Source organism: Muntiacus reevesi, chromosome 13, assembly GCF_963930625.1.
Source record: "Muntiacus reevesi chromosome 13, mMunRee1.1, whole genome shotgun sequence".
Taxonomy (NCBI): Eukaryota; Metazoa; Chordata; class Mammalia; order Artiodactyla; family Cervidae; genus Muntiacus; species Muntiacus reevesi.
This window is the reverse complement of record NC_089261.1, coordinates 4,302,658-4,311,508: the sequence shown is the minus strand read 5'-3', so window position 1 is coordinate 4,311,508 and position 8,851 is coordinate 4,302,658. Positions and strand designations below refer to the sequence as shown.

Sequence of the window (8,851 nt, the reverse complement as noted above, 5' to 3'; positions counted from 1 at the left end):
GTCTGGTTCCTCCAGACAGGTTGCTGTCATCAAGGGCTTGCCGGTCAGACAACAAGGCTGGGGGGGTGAACCGTGGCCCCGGGGACAGGAGCTTCCACAGAGGAGGAAGCTGTCAGCAAAGGGGCTCACTCACGCGGGCCGTGCACACCTGTGATCCTTGCACACTTGGACTCCAGGGCTCAGAGAGAAGTTCCCAGCTTGGAATTCCGATCAGTCTGTCCTGCTTCTGGGCTGTGCTGTTTACCCAGCCATGAGCTCAGAGAGCAGCCCGTCTGCTCCGATGGGAAAGCCAAGACCCAGGCAGGAGCAAAAGCTTAGTGGCAGCTGCTCTGGCTCCCGGCCCACCTAGAGCTCTCTGTCCTGCCAGCAGGGGCAGAGGGTGGACCCCAGGAAAGTTCAGCTCTGAGTACCCAGGGGATGGGTCAGGGGCTGCTGGGCAGGGATAGAGCGGCCGGCGGGACCCTGCTTCCGCAGCTGCGGGTGGCCGCGGTGATTCAGCTCCCCTCTGCCTGTCTGGAGCGGGGCCCGCCCCGGGCTGGGAGACGGAGGAGGGGCTGGGGTTAGGGAGGGGCGAGGGAGGGGCACTAAGGGCCCGGTGGGCCAATTCTTCTGGACGCCGAGGGCCCACGGGGTAACTGTGGCCAGAGATTAGGCGGTCCCGAGACTGGTCCTAGGCCGAAGTCTCCTGGGGCGGGGTGTCCTTGAGGATGGAACCCCCTGAGACGTTAGGAGCTTTTCATCAGATAGATGCCCCAGGGTCTTCCCGCTCTGTTCGTCTCTATGGGGGGCTTGCCTTGGCGCCGGGTGGGGCGGGGCCTGATCCCCCACTGATGCGGGGAAGAGGACGCCCAGGCTGACCACTCCGGCTGGGGGTGGGGGGTGGTCTGCGGTCAGAGGAGGAGCCCCGAGCGGGCGGCGTGGGGGCGGGGCGAGACGGCCCTCCCGGCTCCGGGGCGGGGCCTGGCCCGAGGTGGTGCCCCCGGGCTCGGCCCAGTTTTCCGGGTGGGGCGCGTGGGGCGGCCGCGGAGGCGGGGCCTAGAGTGCGGAGCCTCGCTCTCCGCCCGAGCCTGGCGGGAGCCGCCGCCGCTGCCGGAGCCGCCGGGAGCCGGAGCCACAGCGGAGGCCCTGCCGGAGCCGAGCTGAGCCGAACTCGCCGCCTGACACCGGCCGGAGCGCGGGGCCGGCGCGTCTGCCCGCTGCTGGGCCTGGGCAGTGTCGGACGCAGCGAGCCGGACCCACCGGCACCAACCCGGCGCGGGAGCCCGGGTCGCCCCCGACCAGGCCTGGCGTGAACAAGCCGGAGCACCCAGGCAGGGACTGGACCGAAGAGAAACGGGATGGAGGATTCCGTCTAAGCGTAGCGTGGTCACTCGGGCGGGAGGAGAGTGGAGACCGCCTGGCACGGGCAGAGGTGCCCAGCGCTTACTAGGCCAGGCTCGAGCTCCAGAGAGCCTGGCATCCCAGCTGAAGCGACCTGGGCTCTGGCCTCCCTGAGCCGAGGACACCGCATAGCTCCTGGACCTCCGCTACCGCAGGCTGGGCGCCAGAGGCTGCGCCCGCACCTGCCTGAGACGGGGCGGGTCCAAGGTGGGGCTCTCTGGAGGCCCAGAGCTGGGCACCGGGGAGCCGGCCTCCTGCCGCGGCCCCACTGGCACCCATGTGCCGCTGCCCGCCGGAGCACCATGACGGCAGGATGACCTCTGCCGAGGCAGTGGCGGTGGCTGGCGGCGCTCGGTGGGCCGGGTCCGCCGAGTGGCCCCCTGACACCCCGCAGGCCCTTCGGCGGCCTGGCCGGGCCCGGGTGGCCGTGGCTGCGTTGGTGTGGCTGCTGGCGGGAGCCAGCATGTCGAGCCTCAACAAGTGGATCTTCACGGTGCACGGCTTCGGGCGGCCCCTGCTGCTGTCGGCGCTGCACATGCTGGCGGCCGCACTGGCCTGCCACCGGGGGGCGCGGCGCCCCTTGCCGGGGCAGACCCGCCGCCAGGTGCTGCTGCTCAGCCTCACCTTCGGCGTCTCAATGGCTTGCGGCAACGTGGGCCTGAGCGCCGTGCCCCTGGACCTGGCACAGCTGGCCACCACCACCACGCCGCTCATCACGCTGGCCCTGTCGGCGCTGCTGCTCGGCCGGCGCCACCACCCGCTGCAGTTTGCGGCCATGGGCCCGCTCTGCCTGGGGGCCGCCTGCAGCCTGGCCGGAGAGCTCCGAACGCCCCCGGCTGGCTGCGGTTTCCTGCTGGCGGCCACCTGCCTCCGTGGCCTCAAGTCCATTCAGCAGAGTGAGTAACCTAAGTCACTGGTTGAGGCGGTGGGGACCCAGGTGGGAGTGTGAGAATGTGGCCTGGGGCACCCTGTGAGGGGGTATGGCTGCTATCCCATTTTACTGATGACCAAACTGAGGCACGTGGCTTTGGAAGAGTCAGGAACTGAGGCTCAGAAAGAGCCAACAGCTCAGTGATTTCCAGGCTCCAAACTTGGGCTCTAGAGGCCCAACTGGCTTTGTCCCCATTTGACACGTAGAGGGGCAGCGGAGGCAAGATTTGAACCCAGTCAGACTGTAAAGAATATGCCTCCAATGCAAGAGACCCATGTCCAATCCCTGGGTGGGGAAGATCCTCTGGAGAAGGGCATGGCAACCCACTCCAGTATTCTTGCTTGGAGAATCCCATGGATGGAAAAGCCTGGCGGGCTACAGTCCACGGGGGTTTCAAAGAGTCAGGCTCAACTGAGCGACTTTCACTTCACTCAGGCAGAGTCCATGCTGTCCTAGAAATGTGGCATAAGACTGTGGACCCAGAGGGAGGCTTGACAGTGGGAACTGGTGGGAGAGAAAGAGGGCAAGATGGTAAACCAGGATTTGGAAGTGGGGCTTGCTAAATCTGGGAAGGGGTGGTGTCTTCTGGGAGCTGCAGTGTAACAGGCCCTATGCTAGGTGTTGACTTTGAGTTGTCACGGCAACCACTACTTTCATCCCCATTTTACAGATGATGGAACTGAGACCCAGAGAAATTCATGATTTGTCCAGAGTCACACAGCTCCAAAGGACTGGAATCCTGGTCCATGTGATTCTGGACCTCAGCTCTGATGGCAGGGGGCTGGGGGCTGGGCAGAGGGTAGGGCAGAGACTCCAAACCCAGACCCTGTGAAATCACTCTGCTGGAGGGTGGAGATCACTTTCCTGCCTGTCCTACTGAGGGTTCTTTGAGTCACAGCCCCCACCCTGTCTCTGCGCCCACTTGGTAGGGAGGCCTGCGTTCCAGCCACGTGTGGGCTCATACTTCCTGGGCGACCTGGGGCGGATCTGGATCCTGTCTGGGCCTCAGTCTCCCTATCTGTTTGGTAGAAGAGGTCAGAGTTGATAGAGTCAAAGGGCTTTCTTGCTCTCCCTCCCTTTCGGCTCTGAGATCCTATGACCCAGGCCTGGAAGAGGGAAAGTGTTGCTCCAAGGTCACTGGGCTGGGGTTAGGGCAGCCTGCAGCTAGGAAAGGTTGAAGTCAGAGCTCAGGCCTGCCCTGGAATCAGGACCCAGAGGCCCTGTCCCCGTCTTCCAGGGCCCTGAGGCAGGGCCAGAGCCCAGTTCTATTTTTGCCTTCAGGTTACTTGAGAGCTGGGGCCTGAGCTCTGGGCATGAGTCAGTGGGAAACTTGACCTTGTGCCCCACCCTGAGCAGGGCCAGAAGGCTGGGAAGGCCTCAACCCAAGGCCCACACCACACCCGCTGAGGCCCAGCCTCCTCACCCCAGAGGAGCCCCGGCCAGCGGACAGGCTGTGGCCGGCCAGGCCTCGGGCACACGGACAGGGGCTGGCAGGTGCCTGCCACCAGGCTGCTCCTCGACTCTGCCAGCTCCCTCCTTGTCGCCTGCCTGCCCCTGAGGCAGATTGGATGCTTGCTCCGGGCTCCCACAGGGCCCTCTGCATCCCCCATCAGGTCTCCACGTGCCTTGTATTGATATTATAGCCACTTGGTTACCTGTCTGCCTCCCACCAGGCAGGAGCTCCGAGGGGGCATGGCCTAGCTTTGGGGCAGCTCCACGTCCCCAGCACTTGACTTGGGGCCTGGCGCAGGTAAGGTACCATGTAAGCGGTGAATTTATTAATGGTCTGATGAAGAATTGGTAGGCTACTTAAGCTATTTGACTCAGGATGCTCAGGGGAGAGCTTAGGAGGCTGGAGGCCCCACTAACAAAGATGGGAGCCCAGCGCAGAGGTGGGTCAGAACAGACTGGAGTCAAGGGATAAGGTGGGTTTTGAACAAGAGAAGCTTACTCCTCTCAGACTTTCCAGGAAAGTCACCAGGGCCAAATTTAGACTAGAATGTGAGTGACTGACACCAACTCCTTTCCTGATGGCAGACTCCAAGGGAGCAGAGGATGACAGTCCAGGAAGAGGAGTGCCCAGCAGCTTCCCTCCGTCCTGGGCCAGTTGCAGGCCTGGGGGGACCACACGTGGAGAGGAGTGATCTACCTCTCCACTCAGAAAGGCTGGGAGATGGGGTGCCAGCGTGCTGAGACTTGTCCTCAGCTACACCCACCTGCATCAGGTTGACCCCATTCCCATCTGCTGAGCTCAGGCTGGTGGGGAGACACCCTCAGAAGGAGCGATCACAAAGCAGGGAAGAAAGTGCTAGAGCCAAGGTGGGCACAGCTGTGATTGGGATGGCTACTTCTCGGGGAGACCAGACAAGGCTGCCTGGGGGAGGAGGCAGGCAGTGATGGTGACAGCCGAGCCCTGAGTATAGGCCCATGCTGTGCCCAGTTCTTCACACAGCCAGAGCAGGAAAGGGCATTCTGGGAGCGGGACGCAAGCCCTGCCAGGGTGCGGGTGTCAGCCAGCGGGGTTGCACGTAGGGGGTCATGTCAGCCACCATGGGCGGCAGTTGCTCCCGGGCACAGGTCCTGTGCTTGGCACCTCCCGTGCCCCGGTAAGGGCATGGTGTCATTTTGCCCATGCTCCCGCGAGGGGACGGGCGTGGAGAGAGGGTGACCTGTGCGATATCACACAGCTTGTGATGGAGCAGAGGTGGGATAAGCCTGAAGCCAGCAGAATGGTGTCCAGAGGGCGTCAGTCTGCATGTGGCTGAAGTGTGGCGTGTTCAGATGATGAAACGGAAATGCCTTTGGAGGAGGAGAGGTTGAAATGCAGGGTTTGGGGTAAGCAGTCAGGGGAGGGGTCGCTGAGGAGTCCGGATGACAGGCTGGTGGGGTAACTGGCTCTTTTCCTGGGCTGGAGGGGACAGTGTCGGGGACAGGGGGAGGCATAGGGTTGGATGGATTACAGAACAGGTGCACAGGGCCGAGCGGGGAAGTTAGGACCTGCCTGCCTGCTTCTCAGAGAGTGAAATTCGCCAAAGGTGAAGTTCACCTGCAATCCTAACCACCTTCCAGTGATTGCACCGTGAACACGTGGGCCACAGGCAGCTCATAATGGTGCTAAATTTGGAGCAGCCAAACAGGAGGCATTCCAGTTATCTGTTCATTTCTAGAAATGCTTGACAGAAGGATTGTTGCCTAGAGAACAAAGCCAAAACATCAAAATGAAATCGAGAGAGAAATAAGATTTCCTATTCTAAGCATAGCCTATGAGTAAGCGCCTCTGTGGTTCTCTGGAAAGTGTGTGTCAGAAAACACATAGAGGCCGAGAGAGCCCTGGGAGGGGGTGGGGAGACCTTACTCATCTCTCTCCCTGAAAACTTGGAGAAGGCACAAAACCGCCGTTGCCTCTTTGCAAGTACTGTCGTTTCAGCTCAGCCATGTGAGATTTTATGATGGGCCCTGCCTCCTTGTGAACCAGCTGGGGGGTAGCCTGTGCACACACACACAGGCGCACATGTGCAAGATGCTAGGATGCCCTCTTTCCCTGCAAAGCCCAGGGTTTCCTCTGTGTCCTGGGTTTGTCTTGACAAGCGCCAGCGTCCGTAGCGCAGGTGCTCACTGTCTGCGGTAAACCGTGAATGACAGGGACTTTCCAGGGTGGTCCACTGGTTAAGACTTCACCTCCCAAGGCAGGGAGTGCAGGTTCAATCCCTTGTCGGGGAACTAAGATCCCAGGTGCCTCTTGGCCAAGAGATCAAAATATAAAACAGAAGCAATATTGTAACAAATTCAATAAGGATTTTAGAAATGGTCCACATTAAAAAAAAAACTTCACAAAACACACACACAGTGAGTGACAGCTGGGCGCAACAATGAGCTCGTTGTTGTGTCTGTCATCCCGGGGGTCACAAGTGATTGAACACGTGACTCAGACGGTTCTGAATATTTTCAAACTCTTTCTCTTGTAACGTAAAGGCCCACATAGCTAGTACGCGGCAGAGCTGGGAGTGCTGGAGGGAGCAAGGTGGGAGCCACACTGTGGGGCTGGGGGTGCCAGAACGGCCGAAGCCAGGAGAGCAGACTTGGAACCCCTTGGCTCAACACCTTCAAAGCTGGTTACGAGTCCAGGACTTTTTCTCCAGGGCCTGGGGAGCCCCTGAAGATTTTTTTTTTTTCACGTTTATTGATATCACAGATTATTGTTTCAGCTTGTGGGAGGAGTCAGTGACAACGGGTTTATTTCTCTCGTCTTTTTACATTTACTGACTGCAGCTTACCTGATAAGGGCTTTATATACATTATTTTAATCTGCATATTTAAGGTTTTGTTGGGGGCTTCCTAGGTTTGCGCTAGTGGTAAAGAACCCGACTGCCGATGCAGGGGACACGGGAGACTTGGGTTCGATCCCTGGGTTGGGAAGATTCCCTGGAGAAGGGCATGGTGACCCACTCCAGTCTTCTTGCCTGGAGAATCCCAGGGACAGAAGAGCCTGGCAGGCTACAGTCCATGGGGTCGCCAAGAGTCGGACACGACTGAAGCGACATAGCATGCACGAGGTTTTATTATCCTCTGACTCTGCAGGTGAGGAATCCTAGGCCTCCAGAGGTTAAGGGCCAGGTCACAGCGGGCCAGGAGCGGACCCGGTCACCACGCAGGAGGCCTGAGCTTCCTGTTACAGAGCGGGAGCCCCCGGTTCTGCTGGCGGGGCTGGGGCAGGCTTCCTGGAGGTCTGGCAGGCTGGCCTCGCGGGGGTCGTCTGGCGCCGCGTGCTGACGCCTGTTGCCCTGGTTGCAGGTGCCCTGCTGCAGGAAGAGCGGCTGGACGCGGTGACCCTGCTCTACGCCACCTCGCTGCCCAGCTTCTGCCTGCTGGCCGGCGCCGCCCTGGTGCTGGAGGCCGGCGTGGCGCCGCCGCCCGCCCCCGCCGACTCCCGCCTCTGGGCCTGCGTCCTGCTCAGCTGCCTCCTGTCCGTGCTCTACAACCTGGCCAGCTTCTCCCTGCTGGCCCTCACCTCGGCCCTCACGGTCCACGTCCTGGGCAACCTCACCGTCGTGGGCAACCTCGTCCTGTCCCGGCTGCTGTTCGGCAGCCGCCTCAGCACCCTCAGCTACCTGGGCGTGGCGCTCACGCTTTCTGGAATGTTCCTTTACCACAACTGCGAGTTCGTGGCCTCCTGGGCTACCCGCCGGGGCTTCCGGCGGAGGGAACGGCCTGGCAAGGGTCTCTGAGACCTGAGGGAACACAGGGGCCACCCGGGACCGCCCCTGCCCGAGTCCAGCCTTGGCCCGTGGCCACGGGAGAGCGGGCAGCCGCTGGGGCCGTCGGGGGAGACGGGTCTCGCTGCGGGCTCGCTGTGGAGGCTGCGATGGGGTCTCCTAGAGAGCCGCGGCTCCTCTCCCCGCCTGCCTCCCCTCATCACAGACCCCACTCACCACTGGATGGTGGGTCCAGGCAGTCGCTGTGGGTGTCAGAGTACTTGGGACGATTAGGGTCAAGTACTGCGCTGAAAATTGCTGGCTAAGCTCGGAAAACCTCACCAACGTTCTGACGGTGATGGCGGTGATGATGGCGATGATTCTTGGCGGTCGCACAATCCTTCCTCCGGGAAGTGGGGGAGGCAGCTAGGGGGCCCAGGGAAGGGCATCTTTGCTACTGGGCTTCCCTAGGGAGCTAGGGTCGTCTGTGCAACTCCAGGCAGCTGCTGTGGCCTCAGCCCTGGGCCCGCCAACGTTGGGTCTTCCGTCCTCAAATAAACTATTTTTGCTTGTACATCTGTGTCATTCCGCGGGGTAGCGGCCAAGGAAACACAGGCACAGCAGCCGCCCACCCAGAAACAAGGACCTCCTCCCTCCGTCACTGGGGCCTGGCCAGTCCTACCATCCCCCCAGCCTGCTGCTCTGACCCCTCACACCATCTTCCCACAGCCTCGAGGGGAATCTCTTAAAACACATGGTCTCTGTGGCTCCACGCTGCTCGTGGGACAAGGTCAGGCCTAGCCCCATGGCCTCTCCCCTCTCCCCTCCTTCACTGTCATTGTTCAGTTGCTAAGTCATGTCTGACTCTGCAACCCCATGGACTGCAGCAAGCCAGGCTCCTCTGTCCTCCACTCTCTCCCGGAGCTGGCTCAAACTTAATGCCCATTGTGTTGGTGATGCCATCCAACCATCTCATTCTCTGTCGACCCCTTCTCCTCCTGCCCTCAGTCTTTCCCAGCTTCAGCGCCTCCTTCAATCCACACCTGCTTCCATCAGGTCCCCCGTGACCCGCCGGCCGCCCACTGGAGTCTCCGCACATGCTGGTCCCCGGTCTGTGGTCCTCCTGCTCCATCAGCTTCTCCCTTCTCATGGTTAAACCCTTGCCTGGGGGTGAAAACCCAAACTGTACAACTCTCCTCTAAAAGAAAAACCAGAAAAGAAGCCTGGGGAAGGAAAGGCCTGGGTGAGGGGCTGTGCCCAGGGACAGAGGGCAAGGAATGGGGTGGTGCCATGGAAGGAGGAGCCCTGGGGGGCGGGTGGGGTGGAGCGTCGGGGAGCTGGCCTGGCC

The 8,851-nt window shown here is 61.2% G+C and overlaps 1 protein-coding gene across 1 annotated transcript; it reads left to right on the top strand.

Annotated features, from left to right (window-relative positions):
- Positions 1 to 609: 609 nt before the first annotated feature.
- Positions 610 to 8,077, top strand: SLC35E4 (solute carrier family 35 member E4). Its single transcript, XM_065904293.1, has 2 exons — positions 610 to 2,276; positions 7,103 to 8,077. Exons 1-2 carry the CDS (start codon positions 1,658 to 1,660, stop codon positions 7,534 to 7,536), a joined length of 1,053 nt encoding a protein of 350 aa, XP_065760365.1. The 5' UTR covers positions 610 to 1,657; the 3' UTR covers positions 7,537 to 8,077.
- The last annotated feature ends 774 nt before the right edge of the window (positions 8,078 to 8,851 follow it).

Bases quoted from the DNA above. Each gene is read 5' to 3' on its own strand.
- SLC35E4 (XM_065904293.1), top strand. From the start codon at position 1,658: ATGTGCCGCTGCCCGCCGGAGCACCATGACGGCAGGATGACCTCTGCC. The intron at 2,277-7,102 runs GTGAGTAACCTA...CCCTGGTTGCAG, and splicing joins CCTCAAGTCCATTCAGCAGA to GTGCCCTGCTGCAGGAAGAG.